At 43.0% G+C, this 18293-nt stretch overlaps 1 protein-coding gene across 2 annotated transcripts; it reads left to right on the top strand.

The window, feature by feature from the left end:
* The first annotated feature begins 5573 nt into the window (after positions 1-5573).
* Positions 5574-14587, top strand: RPS27L (ribosomal protein S27 like). 2 transcript variants are annotated; one of them, XM_006126728.5, is made up of 4 exons: positions 5574-5724; positions 7504-7612; positions 10868-10978; positions 13221-14587. In XM_006126728.5, the coding sequence occupies exons 1-4, from the start codon at positions 5719-5721 to the stop codon at positions 13247-13249; spliced, it is 255 nt and encodes an 84-aa protein (XP_006126790.1). In that variant the 5' UTR covers positions 5574-5718; the 3' UTR covers positions 13250-14587. The 2 variants fall into 2 exon arrangements, with proteins under 2 accessions (XP_006126790.1, XP_075753784.1); XM_075897669.2 differs by lacking the exon at positions 5574-5724 and adding an exon at positions 5915-5933.
* The last annotated feature ends 3706 nt before the right edge of the window (positions 14588-18293 follow it).

Raw genomic sequence — 18293 nt, 5'->3', positions numbered from 1 at the left:
TAGTTCACAAACTTTTCAATAATTTCTCACGTGAAGCATATTCCAGTTATGTCATATTCATCAACCTATTTTCCTAAAGCTTATGGAATGCCCCTTGACGATGACAATCTTATGCGGCACTGAAGCAATAAAACTGAATAGGTTAATTAATTTAGACTAGCATGAACCATCAGATTAGGGGGAACTACTAATGAAAAAGTTATCTCTGAAACATTTTCCATTTATTTTATTTTCTGAGGCCTGAGTTGCTACATAGGCTAATTAGGGCCTTTTTAAAGATTATTGCTTCAGTTTAAGAGTCTCAGTGAGGCTTTCCTGGAATAGATAGAATTTCACAGGTCTCTGGAGCAACATGTTTATGTTTACCATCTGCTACTCAAGAGTACTTTTATAGAAAAATAATGCAAATCACTTCACTCTTTAATTATTGTGGTGGATTGCAATATTGTACTCAAGTTCTGAATGGGAAAAGTGCCAGTTTGCTAGACTTGCAAGTTGAAATACAGATATTTAACCACTAATTTAAAAATTACCTTAAAAACAAGACATGAAAACTCACCAGGCTGGATAAAAATCAATGATTTTTTTAAAATTGGATTTTTTAATTTAAATTAGATTTTTTGATAAAATGCTTTTTGAGGAAAAAACCTATGTAAAAATAGTTTTAATAAAGATACATCATAGCTCAAAGATATCTCATCATGGAATAGAAGTTATAAATTATCATTGTAATTCATGTAATGTTTAAGAAAAAAATTGTAAATGAGTTCCAGAAGTTTCATGGATTAGGGACCCAATGTTATAGGGTTTCAGAGGCTTCTATATAGATTATATAGGTTAACCTTTCTATCTCTCCAATGGGATTCAGTGCTCAGTCTAGAAGATACCATCAGAAAGATTCTTAGTTTTGCAGTTCTCAAACTGTGGATTTATGCCTCCTGAGCTAATATGCTTATAACAGTAAAATGTTTTAAAATAACTAACTAATATACAGAGGTGAGAAATAGCAGACCTCAGCACTTCTGTCCCTCTGCAAATTTGTATACACAGAGTCAATCCTTTAACTCTCTTTAAAAGTGCAAAGTTTCAAAAAGTTCATTGAATAGAAGCCAATATTTTAAGTTTCTCATGTTGACCTGGCTGACAGTCAATTTAATTTTTGTTTTAAAAAGTGTATTTCATTTAACTATTTTATTTCAAATAAATTTTAACAAAAACAAACATGATTTTAAATTCATATGCTTGCTTTTTTAAAATATTATATGTTGCTGTTGAAGAAAAAAACCCAGAATACATAACATTGTTGTTTTAGTTAAATAAAACTATTTAAACATCTGTCTGGTGATGTTCTCCTCCTAATACAGCATGGCGGCAAGAAAATCCTCCAAATATTAATGATTAACCTGTTATATTGGAGTTAGTTCACGTCCTAATGACTTCATAAATATCTGCTTCAATTACCTTTGGTAAAAGAAATAACCAAACAATCATTAATTTTCTATTATATCTGTAAAACTAATCTGAAAAGTTTTCAAAATAAATAATTGTTTAAAATGTATAGTGTGAACCTCCTAAAAATAAAACCTACATCTATCTCTGAGTTGTGAAGAATATGTATTAAGGTTATGACAACCAACAAGAATGCACTTTTATGTAGAAAACCATGATTAAATCAATTTGATTTCAATCAAATCCACTCTGAAATTCACTGATATTTGCATTTTTCCTGCCTCTGTTTAATATGTAAAAATTAAAGAATCTGTATACTTCACACAGCTCTTTCACTGTTTTTGAAAGGACATTGAGAAGGCTGTTGGGCCTTAACAATTACCATGACGGGTATCCTAAAAAATTCTACTCTCAAATCCGATCTTTGCTATAGCACTAAATTAAAAAATACAAAATAATTTCTATGCATCATGTGCTAGGCAAATATGAGAAATGATATAATGTTATTTCTGTTTGACAGAAATATTTTTATCTAAGAAAGGGGGATGAATTTTTTTTTTAGCAAGGGTGGGAGGCAGAAGAAAGTTAATATTATGGGCCCTATTTGTGTTACCATCTAAATGGTTACACTCAGGGAGCCTGACAGAATTGCCAGGCTCTTGGGAAGGTATGGGAAGAGAGTCTGGCTCTGCTGTCCCAGAAGAGGTGAGGCCTTGGGCAGAAATGCTGTCCACACTGTGCTCCCCTACCAGCCCTTAGCACTGCCCAACACGCACAGCCCAGAGTTCCAGTGGTAATTTAAAAGGCTCAGGGCTCTGGCTGTCACCACTGCTGCAGTACCAATTCAGGCAGCCTAGAGCCCTGGAATGATAATGCAGCCTTTCTTAAACCCCAAATCACATAGCTAACATAGTGGCTGTGTCTAGAATGGCAAGTTTTTCCGCAAAACTTTTCCTGCTCTCATGTAAGAAATCAGTGCTTCTTCCGGAAATACTATGCTGCTCCCGTTCAGGCAAAAGTCCTTTTGCGCAAAAGCTATTTCAAAGTAGGAATAAGATCCTCCGGAAAAGGGCGCTTTTTCCGGAGGATCGGGGCCAGTGTAGACGCTCTTTTCCGGCTTTTCTAAAAGCCGGAAAAAAACGGCGGACATTTTTATTTAAATGCCGCGGGGGATATTTAAATCCCCTGCGGATTTCCCTATTGCGATCGCTGAAATTAACATGCCCCTTCCGGAAAAGGGACCAGTGTAGACGTAGCCCACCAGTGTAGACAGGCAGCATGCTTTTGCGCAAAATCATGCCAGTGTAGACACAGCCCTGGTGAAATTGGAAGGATTAGCAATTCTACTCACAGCTAGAGCCCTGAAAGGGACAAGAATGTCAATTTGTATAGTTAGTAGGCTTCCATGCTGTGAAACTGAGCAGCAGCTGTGACACTGACATTCTTGTCAGTTTCACAATTCAATCTAAGAGCCCCATGCTGCTCTATGCCTGAGGTAACCCTGAAACTGATAAAAAAAATACAGCCAACAGCAGATCTAAGTAACACACTATATACACAGACACTTTTAGTGATCCATAAATGTTGAAAAGCTATTGGTGCAGACCAACCCCAGGAAAATGATACTGTAATCTGTGTAACATCAAGGTATTGTCTAATACAAATCCATCTCGTCTAATATCAGGAATCAAAACCCAGAAAAACATCCTAGGTCCAGCCAGCAGCTAATAGAGCAGAAATGAGTGTGAACACGGGGTAATCAGGATACTCAGGTTCTGCCTTGCAACCTGCAACAGAGAAAGATTCAGTGCAAAAAGGGATAGTGCAACAAAAGGACACCATGATGCATATGACTGGAGAAGTTCAGCTTCATCTGTTAGACAACAAAAGTTTCCAATCACCTTTTTCTATACATAACTGCTACTATACTGGGTCTTGATGTTTCCAGTCCATCTTCAGGAATCATTCAATAGTTATTTCTTTACATAGTTGTGTGACGGCACGTCGCGGTTCCCCCAACTCCTGCACCCCCGTAATAACACAAACAGACTCCACCAGCCAGTAGAATAGAGGGAGTTTATTGCTTCTCCAGGATACAGCACAGCATAGATGTAATCTGGTTACAGGGCAGGCCCTAGGACTCCTCAGCCCCCCCTTGAGATGTGGGAGACTGGGCCCCTAAATCCCAGCCCCTTGCTTAGGCTGCTTCCTCCATACCAGACAGAAACTGACTCTCTTCCAGCCCTGCCCCCAGACAGGGGTTGGTCTCCGCCTTCCTCCCTTTGTCTTTCTCCCTGGGAGGCAACCTGTTGGACAGGTTGTGAGACCCTTGCCTAGTGACTCATCTGCTGTCCTGTTGGGCCGTGCTACAAATAGCCACCAGTGGAGGTCACCCACTACCCAAGCCCAGCAACCAGCAAGGCACCACCATGCCACACTGGCTTATAGAGCAGACAGCACGCCCCCACTACGTCAAAAGTTGATGTTCAACATCTTTAATTTCCTGTTCTCTCTTTCTGTAACAAAATAAACTTGTATTTTTATTAACACTTGAATTGAAGCTGTAATCTTTGCTTTTAATGGGGTGCATAGAGGGATTCATGGAGACATTTAGGACCAACCTGACAGTGGCAGGCACTCTCACATTTTCATACAGTAAGCAACAAACACTACAAAATAAAGCTCCAAATAAATTCAATACTGAGAACCAGGTCAGCCATAGTGGTGGTATCCTGTTTTGGATCATGCAGCAATGCCTCTTTTCCTAAAAGCCTCTATTTTTAATATCAGAGGGGTAGCCATGTTAGTCTGGATCTGCAAAAGTGACAAGGAGTCCTGTGGCACCTTATAGACTAACAGATATATTGGACCATAAGCTTTTGTGGGCAAAGACCCACTTCGTCAGATGAATGTGACTATTTTTAATGTAAACTTTAAGGCTGTGTCTAGACTGGCAAGTTTTTCCGCAAAAAACTTGCCAGCTGGCTACACTGGCCGCTTGAATTTCCGCAAGAACACTGACAATCTCATGTAAGATTGTCAGTGCTCTTGCGGAAATACTGTATTGCTCCCATTCGGGCAAAAGCCCTCTTGCACAAATCATTTGCGCAAGAGGGCCAGTGTAAACAGCACAGTACTGTTTTCTGCAAAAAAGCCCCGATCGCGACAATGGCGATCGGGGCTTTCTTGCGGAAAAGCATGTCTAGATTGGCCACGGACGCTTTTTCGCAAAAAGTGTTTTTGCGGAAAAGCATCCTGCCAATCTAGACGTGCTTTTCCGAAAATGCGTTGAACGGAAAACTTTTCCGTTAAACGCATTTTCGGAAAATCATGCCAGTGTCGACGTAGCCTAACTCAAAAAGCTTCGTAAGGAACTAGAGTATCCTTGCAAGTGAAAAATTAGAAGAAGGGAATAGCAGCGTTGGGGAAGAAAGGGAGGATATTTCAAACTCTTTTGTCATTTCTTTGGACTGTTCTGTATAACGAATAGTGATAGAGATGTAGCCGTGTTAGTCTGGGGTAGCTGAAGCAAAATGCAGGACAATGTAGCACTTTAAAGACTAGTCTTTAAAGACTTGATCTGAGGAAGTGGGTCTGGCCCACGAAAGCTCATCATCTAATAAACCATCTTGTTAGTCTTTAAAGTGTTACATTGTCCTGCATTTTGCTACAGCTACACCAGACTAACACGGCTACATCTCTATCACTATTCTGCTAGAAGGGGGTTATAATCCTCCTCCAAGAACAGAGCCAACCGGTTAGTACATTGTTATGTGCAACCTGCTGATAACCAGGCGACGTTTGAAAGCAAAAGCCTGGCCGGGAGAGGAAGGGGTGACACAGCAGGAATCGGAGCCAGCTGTTCCGGGCTGATAAGGACGAGGACAGTAAACGGAGCCAAGTGGCGAGGCGTCTGGTCAGAGCCGAGCCACGTGTGTAGGCGCTGGACTGTGAACATCAGACAGGAGTGGAGAGGCTCCTACCAGCCACACGCTGCATCCCTAGGAGTCCCCGCGGGCTTAACGCGTTGTCGTTCCTCGGCTCGCGTGCCCCGAGGAGCAGCGCCCCCGCGTTAACGCCGCAGCTGTGCAGGGTGCGCCCCGTGGATACGCCTGTTCCGGGGGTTCCGGCGCCACGCGCACCATAGAGACAACCCGCCACGCGGCTTGCTGGCCGCCTCTCGGAAGCGGAAGTCGAGCTGTGACCCCGACGCGCTGCCCCGGCCCCAAGTGTTCGTTGGCGCTCGGGCACTTCCGGCCGCGAGACACCATGCCTGTGAGTTGTTTACAGCCGCGGGCCCCAGCGCGAATCCCCTTAGCAGCCCCCGAGGGGGACCCGGGGCACGAGCCCCCCCCTCTCTCGGTAGGGGAGCCGGGCGGCAGAGGCGCGTTCTCCTGGGGGCTGGGCCACGTGACGGTAACGGCCCCGCGGGAGGGAGTGACCTGCCCCCGGGAAACTTGGGAAGGAGGCGCCTCGCGCCCGGGGTAGGTGTCACGTGGCGGGCGGAGTCTCCAACCTGCGCACACCCAAGAGCACTTTTTAAGCCTCAGGACAGGCGAAGATCTAGCGCCCCGCCCCTTCCTTGAAGCCCCGCCCCTTCCTTGAAGCCCCGCCCTCTCTCTTCTCCTGTCCATCACTTGCTATCCCCAGCCCTTATACACTCTGTTAAACAGTTTATTTTTAAATTATGCAATATATAAAATTAAAATCACGTGTTTATAGTTATGACATAAATGGTCTGTTTTTAATTCGTGCTATTTAAATGTCAAATGAAGCATTTACAATTATACATTTTGTTCTCTGCTATTGTGTAAATCTAAAATCACGTATTGATCATTCTATATTTTTTCTTCCAATAACAAAGTCTCAGTGTGACACTTGTGACTGAACGATATCTGCCAGTGTCTTGAAGTCTGGGTTGTAGTCTGAGATTGCTAGTCGTATACAGTCCATCAGATGGGCATCTGTGATCCTGCGCTCAGCCTGGGAAGCTTGCTCCAGCACATCTGGAGCTAGACGCAGCCTCCCTGGGCTGAGCGCAGGGCAGCCGGGCTGGAGGGAAGAGAAGTGGCTGCCCGGCCAGCTGGCCATGGCGCTCAGCCAGGGTGCACCAAGCTCCAGGTGGGCAAGCTCAGAGGAGAAGCCGCCGATCAGCTGGAGTGCGGGGCAGCCGCTTTCAGCTGAAAGCCACAGTCAGCTGGCTGGGGTGTTTCAGCCCTCCCAACCTCGCACCATTCCTCGCAGCTACTCACCTGTGTTGTTGCTCAGTGAGTAGCTGCTCCTCAAATGAGGAAATCTAATGTAAATGCACTGTGTAGGCATGCAGTTCAGAGAGGGCTCAAGAGCTACTCTTAGAGCCCCTGAGATCTACCGGTAGATCGCGATCTACTGGTTGGTGACCACGGATGTAGAGAAACTGGAGAAATGATCTGAGGTAAATATGGTAAAGTTCAATAGGGTGAAATGCAAAGTACTCCACTTAGCGGGGAACAGTCCGTTTCACAAGACAAAATTGGAAGTGACTCTAGGAAGGAGTACTGCAGAGAGGGAGATAGAGGTCATAGATCACAAACTAAAATATGAGTCAACAATATGACACTGTTGCAAAAAAGATTGAAAGAATTGGGTTTGTTTAGTCTGGAAAAGAGGAGTCTGAGAGGGAACATAATAGCTTTCAAAGACATCAGGGTGTCTTAATGGTAGCGAAATTTTAGGAAGTAAGAGATGGTAGAACTGGAAATCAATCTCATTTTTAATTAAGAATAATGAATTTATTCATGCAGCTAATTCTATATTATGAGACATTGCACTGGCAAGAATTATGTAATCGTGTGTGTCCCAGAATAGTACATGTTTTATAACATCACAGTAAGAAGCATCTCCAAAGGAAGTGGTGGTATTGCTAACATACAAATGTTTGCGTATGTTGTAATGTAGTTTTAATACACTGGAATTTGTGTATTAATATGCATACACTAACTAGGAACAAAACATAATGTCAACAGGAAATCTTTCATCTACACCATGACTTACCTTTTTTGTTATTAAATCTAGTTGGATAGAGACCTAGTGCATCCATCTCTAGAGGAGGAAAAGAGAAAGCACAAAAAGAAACGTCTGGTGCAAAGTCCAAATTCCTACTTTATGGATGTAAAGTGTCCAGGTAAATATTGCTTTATATATTTGTTATGCATAATGGTAGTGAAACTTATGTGCAGTGAAGACTGATAGTGGATGTTCCATGAAATCTAATCACTCCTAATTATGGTATAAATGTGTTATAAAAGAGAAAATGGTCATACCTTTTGGGGTTTTTTTCAGAACACTTCTCTTTGCTTTTTACATTAGAACTATCAGGGTTTTACTTCATTTTTGCCAGAGAAGTGACTTGGGAGGTCAGACTGTGTCAGAGGCAGCAGCATGGGGTAGCAGCAGCCCCTGTCCACGGGGAGCTTGGGCTCCCTGTGGACAAGCTCTGCAGCCTTGGACGGGGCGGGGGGAAAGAGCAGGCAACACCAGAGAGACAGAGCAGGGGAACCAGTTTTTAAGCCAGCTCCTGCTCCTTTTCCCCTGCTGCCTCTGATACAGAGGCAGCAAGGAAGGGATGCAAGTAGTGAACTAGATCAGTGGTGTGCATCTTTTTTTCAACCACGGCCCCCTTATAATCATGTCGCGACCCCCAAGATAAGTTGAGCAGCGCGGCGCTTTGATCCGGGCGGCCAGGGGCTGGACCTGGCTGTTGGCGGCCCTGCAATGCGGCGCTTAGATTCAGCCAGCCAGCCAGGGGCTAGTCCTGGCCATTGGTGACACCACCTCCTCCCCCTCCCCCCCCCCGTGGGGGTTGCACACCACTGAACTAGATTAACTAGGTTTATCAGTTAATCGTACGGTTGTCTGCTCATTCACATTTACACAGCAGGCTCCACAGCAATGGGAATGTTGCTTTTGCTGAGATCTAACCTAGTCAGTAGACTGTGAAACCTTCCCTTTAAATGACCAGAAAGCACATTCTGCACTTGCTTCAGCCTATAGTTGAACTGCTTCTTACTGCGGTCCAGGCTGCTTGTGTACAGCTGCATGAGCCACTGCACCAAGGAGTAGCCTGGGTCTCCATGGATCACTTTTGGCATTTGAATGCTTCTGATGGTAGTTTTCTGGTCTGGGAAGAAAGTTCCATATTGCAGCACAGGATCTTTCAAAAAAGCACCTCGTTGTCGGAAAAACCACGTTTAAACCACGGTTTCAGTTTCGAAATGGCGCTTGTTTGAAACAGTGCCATGATGCGGTTATGCAAATGAAGGGATATTTCAATCCCTGCTTCATTTGCACTTTCGAAGTGCTTCATTTACATCCCTCTGCTGACAGAGGGGTGTAGTTTCGACACAGCCATAGAGATTAGGGATGTAAAAAGGTAACAGTGTAACTGTTAAAAATCTTAGTTACGTTGCAGTCGCTGCAATATTTATTTAGACTGTGAAGACAGAGGCAAAGAAAGCATTGAGTACTTCAGCTTTTCCCACATCCAGTAAGGGATGTGGGAAAAGCTGAAGTACTCAATGCTTTCTTTGCCTCTGTCTTCACGGACAAGGTCAGCTCCCAGACAAATGCACTAGGCAACACAGTATGGGAAGGAGGTGGACAGCCCTTGGGGGGGAAAGAACAGGTTAGGAACTATTTAGAAAAGCTAGGCAAACACAAATCCATGGTTTTAATGCATCTGAGGAAACTGAGGGAGTTGGCAAACATCATTGCGGAACCTTTGGTCATTATCTTTGAAAACTCTTGGAGATTGGGAAAGATCCCGTATGATTGGAAAAAGGTAAATGTAGTATCTATCTTTAAAAAAGGGAAGAAAGACAGTCCAGGGAACTACAGACCCATCAGCCTTACCTCAGTCCCTGGAAAAATCATGGAGGGGATCCTCAAGGAATTCATTTTGAAGCACTTAGAAGAGGGGAAAGTGATCAGGAATAATCAGCCTGGATTCACAAAGGGCAAGTCGTGCCTGACCAATCTGATTAGCTTCTATAATGAGGTACCTGGCTCTGTGGACATGGGAAAGTCAGTGGATGTGATATACCTGGACTTTAGCAAAGTTTTGATATGGTCCCCCACAGTATTCTCGCAAGCAAGTTTAGGGAATATGGATTGGATAAATAGACTGTAAAATGGATAGAAAGCTGGCTAGAGTGTCAGGCCCAATGGGTAGTGATCAACGGCTCAATGTCAGGTTGGCGGTCAGGTATTACACACACACACACACACACACACACACGTTAAAAGTTATCTAACATGAATAAATACATCAGAATATACTAACATGCTTATTTTTGACTTGACTATGTACAGTGAAATTAGACCATTCTTGCCACTAACATTCAGTTATACTGGAAATAACAGGACTGAATCAAGTATTAGAACACTGTACTGTATTCTTCAGAAATAATTTATTTTTTCAATTTTTATTTAGTTTATTATTAAGTTTAGTTTATTAGTTTAGTTTATTTTTCTAAAAAAAGCTTAGCAGCTAAAGAGACTTAAGTTACTGAACATATTAATTAGCCTGTTTCTTTGAGCTCTGATGGCTATGAAAAAAAAATTCAAGTAAAACCAGTTTTGGCAACAAAAATCTAAACCTGTTCAGGTGGCACACAGTAGTCAATGCTCCTAGTTGTTCTTTTATCTCATTATTCCAAATGCACTGATGGTACCAATAATGGGAGTATTAATGTAAATTTGTTCTTGGCCTTTTAATCAGTCATAGCTAATACTGCCAGATGGAGTCATACTAGTGAGAGATTAACTACATAGTGCAGTCAAGGCCACTGATATTGTTGTAGGCCAGGGCTACTCAGTTTGGAAGCCCCGAGGACCACAGTGATACTCACAGCACATGCCGAGGGCTGCAACTTAAGTGTGGTTGCAAATATATGCAAATAGCTTTTCACACTGACAGACATGAATACAAATATTAAGGTAAGACTACGCAAGACGCAGGCCCCATTTAAGTCAGTTCTGCCAGTATTAATAAAATGCAATATTTACCCGATTTCCATCCATGTGACAGCACTTTTAATGAGCAATGACAATCCGGGAATTTAACTACTAAAACTTGTATCAAAAGAAGACCATTATATTGACTCGTTGTGCAGCGTGTCCCCAGTGGAGGCCATGTTCAAAGGATCCCACCCACAGGTTGCATGTTGAGCCCCATGTAAACCCAAACCACGCTGCGGTCTGCAAACAAACATGGCCGCGTGTTGAGTAGCCCTGTTGTAGGCAGTGCCTAACTGCTGCTGTCTGGCACTTTGAAAGGTAATTTTTGGAACCTTGCAGGTGCCCGCTTTTTTTTCTTTTTAAGGAAGATTGTAGACTTTGCTGTGTCTCTTTAATAAAATCTACCAACATTCTCTTTTAGGCTGCTACAAGATTACCACAGTGTTCAGCCATGCTCAGACAGTGGTTCTGTGCGTTGGGTGCTCAACTGTGTTGTGCCAGCCTACTGGAGGAAAGGCTAGGCTTACAGAAGGTACGAGGTTTTTTTGATAGATAATCCAGATTTGTTCATTAATATGCTCGCAAAGTGCTAAAGGTTTCATTTTCTCTGTGGCTTAAAAACCAAAGAATAAAAACGAACAACATTTTTCAAATCCCTCAGAAGTGAGCGTGTATTTGAAAAATTTTGGTTTTTTTGTAGTTAGGAACTGGATTACAGCTGTATGAATGATGCTTTTTTTTATTATATAAGGGCTGTTTAACTAAACCAGTATTCATCAAGTATAAACATCCTGAACAGGCTTTAATTATTCCCTATGCTTTGAGTTGTAATTCCTTCTAGATTAACAGTAATGTAAAGCATATAGCCAAAGCTTATAGTGTGGTTCATTTACTTCTGAGCCTAAAATATATGAGGTTTAAGTCACAGGTTCACTTTTATGCTCCAGGGTACTGCTGTCAGATTAAAATAGTCTCTGTGTGCCCTCTCTACCACCATAGTATTAGAAAGATTCCTTGAATAACATTCCCTGTAATTAAAATTTGTTTTTGTCAAACTATAGTGGAGTAAATCAGGGGTTCCCAAACTTTTTGACATGGAGACCAGTAAATCCATTCACGAGCTTTTGGAGGACCGGTAACATTCATTTGCATATTCATTAAGCAAATGACAAATATGCAAATACACTGTTTTTGGTCCTCCCAAAGCCCCCAGGGCCAGCTTTAGCAAAGCTTTTGATACGGCCACCCACAACATTCTTACCAGCAAGTTAAGGGAATATGGATTGGAAAAATGGACGGTAATCCAATAAAACCCTGAACCGCCACATAGTGTATTGAAAAGGGGCTCATTTATTTTCAGAAAGCCAACACCATCTTTGGAATCTTTTATCCATATTCTCATTCCAGATGGTGAATGCCCCAGGTTCTCTCCATTCCGACCCATTGTAGTGTCTTTAAACCTCACTATCAGCAGTGGGGATATTTAAAAGGCACTGCTTTTACATTTTTATTCAGGACCTGCGTATGCCCTGAACTGTCCCGCTCCCCGCTGGCCAATTCCCCCCTCCCTTTCCACCTCCTGCCCTGGGCCAGCCCCGCTGTCCCTGCCAGACGATTCTCTCCCAATTTGCTCCTGGCAAGTCCTCCTGCCCCCGACAGCCCTGCTTCTGCTGGCCGGTTCCCCAGCCAGCCCTGCTCTCTCCCCCAGCCATCCTCAATGCCTCTGCTAGATGGTCCCATCCCCCCCCCCCCCCGGCCAGCCCTGCTTCTGCCAGCCAGTTCTCTTTCCCCCCTTCTTCTCCCCCCAGCCAGCCCTGCTTCCGCCAGCTGGTTCCCCTCCCTACTTCCCCGGGCAGCTCCACTGCCCCAACCCTGCTTCCCTGTGGCCTTCAACCATCCTCTCCCCCCTCCATAGCCAGCAATAAGAGCTCACCTGGTAACCCTCACTATGCCTCTGCTGGGAGCCTGAAACATACGGCTGCATCCGCCCTGCCCGGCTGAGGGCTTGGGGAACCCAGCGCTGCACAGGCAGTCTGGGAGCCCGGAACACACTGGCAGCCACACTGAGGCCCGGTATTTTTTTCCCGCAGCCCGGTAGCAGGCCGCAGCCCATTGTTTGGAAAACACTGGAGTAAATGATGGCTGCTCTGTTTGCATAGAGAGCTGGGGTAGAACCAGTGTTTAAGTGCCCCAAAATGTTTAAGATATATAAGGTGGTTTAAAAAATGAGGTGCTACTTAGTCTCTTCAGAAAAAAGTATTCATTCCAGTTTGATTCCTAGACTGTATTTTTCATTGGTAAACAGGTCATCACTTATGGGTATATAGGCATTAAACAGTAGAGATTCCATATAATCTTCACACAGTATAAAGGTGGGCAAGGTGCCTAAATTAAGGATACTGGCTGACCAAGCTACTGAACCACCCAGCCATACCAGTGAAATCACTGCAATTAAGGGTGCTTCCCCTTTGGAGGATGGGAGAGATGTGCCTTTAAAAAAGATGCAAAATTAAGCTTTTAATGGCATCGATATAAAGTTTCCTCACTGCAAGTTGAGATGTAAAAAGTGAAGTTGTGGCATTATCAGTTTAAGCCTGATTTGAAAAATGCTGATTTTTCACTTGAATGTCAAGAAGAACAAAAGTAAATCAAACCCTTTATTTATGTAAACTCAGCTAGAGAAATGGCCAGACCGGTAGGGTGGTCTCAGGGTTGTCTCCTTTAGCGACTTCAGCATTATCCCAATTTGATATCCTTTTGTGATTTATTTACAGGTTGCTCCTTTAGAAGAAAACAACATTGAATGCTCCCTTTACCATCATGACTCAGAGTATATGCTCCTGGAAGCCTTATCTGTTCAAAAATGTCGGTTAATCTAACAAGTTGATTGCTAGTGTTTTACAAAATCGAACAGTTATCTGGTGGGGTTTTTTCCCCATAAAATGTCTTAATAATGTGCAGATTTTTCCAGAAAGTCTATGGGTAATTGAGCTCTATTTTTATAGCTTTTTATTACTGTATTTTGAATGGGTGATGCCATTCTACACAAGAATGAGAATTAAAGACTTGTTGCACCTTTTGTTAATTATAAACTGACTAATCATCACTGCCGTATCAGCCATGGAAATGAAAGGCAAGTGCCCGTGCATTTGCAAATGGAGACTGCTGTAGGAATACATTTCCTATATTTAAGCATTGAGGTTTTTGAGAGTGTTTCTGCCACTGTTGTGATACATGGGGTTGAAACTGCTAGCTGGGTATACAAAACAAATAGCTTTCCACAGGAAAATGAGAAAATATTCTCTGTGCATAGGGGATATGGCATATGAACAAATACCTATTGGGGTATGTCTACATAGAGTTATTTCAGAATAACTGACATTTCAAAATAAAGTACATGTCTACAGAGCAAGCCATTATTTCAAAATAATTTTGAAATGGAGGACTTCTTACTCCAACTCTTGTAACCCATAATTTCATGAGGAGCAGGGGAAGTCGAAAGACGAGTGTTCTTCAGCTTCCTACTGCTTAGACAACACTAAGAGCTGAATTAAGCTATTTTGACTTCAGCTACACAATTGACAATTGCTTAATTTGACTTTTGCCCTGCAGTGTAGACGTGCCCTTAGAGAGCTAAGAATGGTATCAAGTCACAAGGAAAAGAATAACATTCAGTTCAGAAAATTAGTTCCACTCAATGGCAGGATTAATTAGAAAATAAAGTATCTTGGTATAATGCTTGCTAAATCTAGTAAATTGCTATTAAGTAGGTTTTATCCTAAAACAAGACCATGATTCAACATTTTAGGTTCTGAAAAGATATTATTCATATCAATTAACCAACTTGCCTGTAAGAAAAAAAATTGGTGTTTTTTTTTTTTTAAAGGACTGCTTCCTTTTCTAAATTGCCATGGAATTCTAACAGAATTGACGTTATTTCTTTATATGGTAAGCCATGTAGACAGTGCATTCTTAAATCTATTTTATAGCAATGTCTTGATTTATATGTAAACATTGCCTAAGTTAAGTATGTCTCATCATTTGGTGGGCATTGGAAATACTGTCTCAATTTAAACTCTGTTCTTTTGCAGTAAGAGCAATTCAACTTCAAATCAATAAACAATAATGCTTAATACCATCAGCTCATGAGAGATTTTATATTAAAAAAAAAAAAACCAACAACGAGTTCTTAATATCCATCTCCATTAAAAAAACCACCACTTTTGCATGGCTTTCTTAAAGGTGAAAAGTGGCTTGTGTTAATGGGTAGAATATGTAATAGTTATTCGGGGATCAACTAACTTTAAATCATATTGAGATTATTACAACTTAAGAGCAAAGTAACTCAGGTAACTTTTAATGCATCACTCAAATTGCCCTGGGTTGGCTAAACACTTCCCCCAGATTTAGAAATGCCAACAAATCAAATAAGATGTTTACAAAACCTGTAAAGTGAGGAATACATGTGATTAGTAAAGCTTAGCATGCTTAGGATACTCAATTCTTGCTAGATAGGAGCATAAATTGCAACTAGTGTTTGATATCCCTTCCACAAGAGATTTTAAGAAAACATGAAATAAGTTTTGCTAAACCAGAGTAACTTAACCCATCTTGTCACATTCTGTCTAATCCTGGCCATTGGCAGTAGCTTAAATGAGATGCAAAATCATGTAATGCTTCTAAATTACACCAACCAGTGATCCTGATTTACTGTTAAGAAGCAGGAATGATTGGATAAAAAGAAGCAAACACAGTCTCCTCACCAGTGAAGTAAAGCATCTGAAAGCATGCTATGAGGGTAGGGGACTGGATTTGATGACTTCTTGAGGTCCCTTCCAGTCCTAGTATTCTATGATTCTGTGTCCTTTTTAGATACAGAAAAAGTCTGCAATGATGAGGGGCGCACTGGTAAAATCTTCTCACTAGTAGATTTGATTGCTAAGTGTTTTTAAATTTACTTCTTGCCATAATCTTGCATTCATATTCATTTAAATATCTACATTGTAGTATTTCCTGTAAGTAGTACTGTATGTTCTGTGGTAGTCTTAGCAACATGCCTGGAGATAAAGATATAGATATCTAATGTTACACTGTGATCCAGTGCAATGTTCAGTGAGTTTTTCCCCTAAAACCAACCAAAAAATCCCTTACTTTTAAGACCCATTAAACAAAGACTGCTATTTCTAGAATAATTTATATAACCAAAAAACCAAAACAGTATGTTAGAGTAGAAATTTACATTTTAGAGTTTCTGCATTTCATAGCTTGTATTGTGCCATTTGTGCATAAACCCTTCAAGAACTAAGCCATTGAGTGCAAACAACTCCTGTTCAAGAAATAGTACTGATTTCTGCTGTTGCACAACATTTATCATCACTAGGTAAACAAGTCTATGAGATAGTGTTGCAGTGTATAATTTTACAAGTTTACAACCTTTATCTCCACGGTTTTTACTGAATATCTTTCTATCAGTGTTCCAGATTTAGGTTAAAAATTACATGCACTGATTGTGACAATTAGGAAATGCCAAAGAAGCTCCCAGAAAGCAGGGAGCATTTATACAGCACAATGACCACAGGCAGGCAGCTGTAACACCATTGAGGCAGCAAGGGGCAGGGATGGAGAAAAGGACAGTTACCTACTATATCAGGAGTCAGAAACCTTTCTGAGACTTAACCTTTCTGTGGGGGGAGGGGAAGCGGGGAGCAGGGAGAGATCCTTCACCATATGCCTCGTGAACCACCTTAATCAATGCTAACCTTTCCACAGACTACCAGTTGCTAATGGAAACTTGCCATTAATTACATAATTACACCTGAGCCATTTTGCTAATGTTGCAGCAGGGAGAAGTTTATTTTAAATTAAACAGATTAAGCATTTTAACTCTCATGTTAGTTTATCAAACTTCATTTTAAATAAAGTAAAACGTAGGACGGAGGAGAATACCAGTTGCGCTCCAAATTCTTGGATCCTTCTTCCTAGTGCTACATAATCCGCAGTAACACGCTCGAGATCATTCTTGGCCGTATCATTAGTTCCCACCTGGCAAAGCTGGGTTGGCGGCAGCGGCAACGTCAGCTGGTCCCGTCTCTGGGGCAGCAGCGCAGGGGGTGTCTCCTGCAGCAGGGCGGGCGGGCGGCCCCCCGGTGTTGGCGGCGTGCTTGCCCCGGGGATGGTAGTAGCAATAGCGACGGTCCCTCCGGCTCTGAATCTGGCAGCGGGCCTGCAGCTTGGGCCAGAGCTCCTTCCTCCCCAGCGGTCTGCTCCAACTGAGCAGCCCGGCAGTCTTTTATAGTGAGGCTGCACTTCGAGCACGCCCAGTAGGGCTGTGGGGGAGGGGCGTGCTCTACCCAATAAATGGGCTCCTCTCCCTCCTGCTCAGCGCGGGGCAGGTTAGCCCCGTCACAGTCACGTACTGCCCTCTCTGGCTCTTCTGCCTGCCGAGCTTGAAGGATTAAATGCTGCCTTCTATCGAGGAAGTCTTCATCCTCTGATCAAGCGTAGGGTTGACACTTGGGCCTCCAGTCCTCTAATTTTTTCTTCCAAAATGTCGACCAGCTTGCACGTGGTGCAGATGAAATCCGTTCTTTCTTCCGGGAGGAAGACAAACATGGCACACGCTGTGCAGGTAACAACAGCAGACCCATCACTGCTGTCCTGGAAAAGGGATTTAAAAAGAAAGGCAAGAGAACCTCCCGCCCTTCCCAACTCCCTCTCAAAACTCCCTGTTAGCACTCACCTGTTCGCTCATCGTCCCTGTTGAAGGGAAAGGACTGGGCAGGGATCGTCGAATTGAGGACGTAAATGCGTGGTTGCGCAGATAGTGTCGCAGAGAGGGCTTTGGTTTCTTCGACCATGGGACTCTGTTCTGGGCGCAAGGATTGTTAGGAAGAGATGGGATCCACCTAACGAAGAGAGGAAGGAGCATCTTCGCGGGCAGGCTTGCAAACCTAGTGAGGAGGGCTTTAAACTAGGTTCGTCGGGGGACGGTGACCAAAACCCTGAGGGGAGTGGGAAAGTCGGATACCGGGAAGAAATGCAGAGAGGAAGGGGCAAGAAAGGAGGACCCATGTTTCGAATAGAGAAGATAGGACGATCAACTGGTTACCTGAGGTGTTTGTACACTAATGCGAGAAGCCTGGGCAACAAACAGGAAGAACTGGAGGCCCTGGCCCAGACCAAGAAATATGATTTACTTGGGATAACAGAGACTTGGTGGGATGACTCGCATGACTGGAGTGCTGTCATGGAAGGGAATAGACTGTTCAGGAACAACAGGCAGGGGAGAAGAGGAGGAGGAGTTGCACTATATGTAAGAGAGCACTACGATTGCTCTGAACTCCAGTATAAAGAGGAAGAAAAACCTGTTGAGAGTCTATGGGTTAAGTTTAAAGGAGCAAACAACAGCCTTGATGTTGTGGTTGGTGTTTGCTACAGGCCACCGAATCAGGTGGATGAGGTAGATGAGGCTGATGAGGCTTTCTTTGGACAACTGAGCGAAGTTTCCAGATTGCAGGCCCTGGTTCTCGTGGGGGACTTTAATCACCCTGACATCTGCTGGGAAACCTATACGGCAGTACACAGGCAATCCAGGAAGTTTTTGGAGAATGTTGGGATAACTTCTTGACACAGGTGCTGAAGGATCCGACCAGAGGCCTTGCGCAGCTTGACCTTCTGCTCACAAACAGGGAGGAACTAATAGGGGAAGTGGAGGTGGGTGACAACCTGGGAAGCAGTGATCATGAGATGGTAGATTTCAGGATCCTGACCCAAGGAAGAAAAGAGAGTAATAAAGTACACACCTTGGACTTCAAAAAAGCAGATTTTGACTCCCTGCGAGATCTGAT

This window comes from Pelodiscus sinensis, chromosome 14 (genome assembly GCF_052426305.1).
Source record: "Pelodiscus sinensis isolate ZL-2025 chromosome 14, ASM5242630v1, whole genome shotgun sequence".
Taxonomy (NCBI): Eukaryota; Metazoa; Chordata; order Testudines; family Trionychidae; genus Pelodiscus; species Pelodiscus sinensis.
This window is presented reverse-complemented; position numbering and strand designations above follow the sequence as displayed.

Coding starts and splice junctions, on each gene's coding strand:
- RPS27L (XM_006126728.5), top strand. Junction 7,613..10,867: donor TATGGATGTAAAGTGTCCAG/GTAAATATTGCT, acceptor ATTCTCTTTTAG/GCTGCTACAAGATTACCACA. Junction 10,979..13,220: donor AAAGGCTAGGCTTACAGAAG/GTACGAGGTTTT, acceptor ATTTATTTACAG/GTTGCTCCTTTAGAAGAAAA.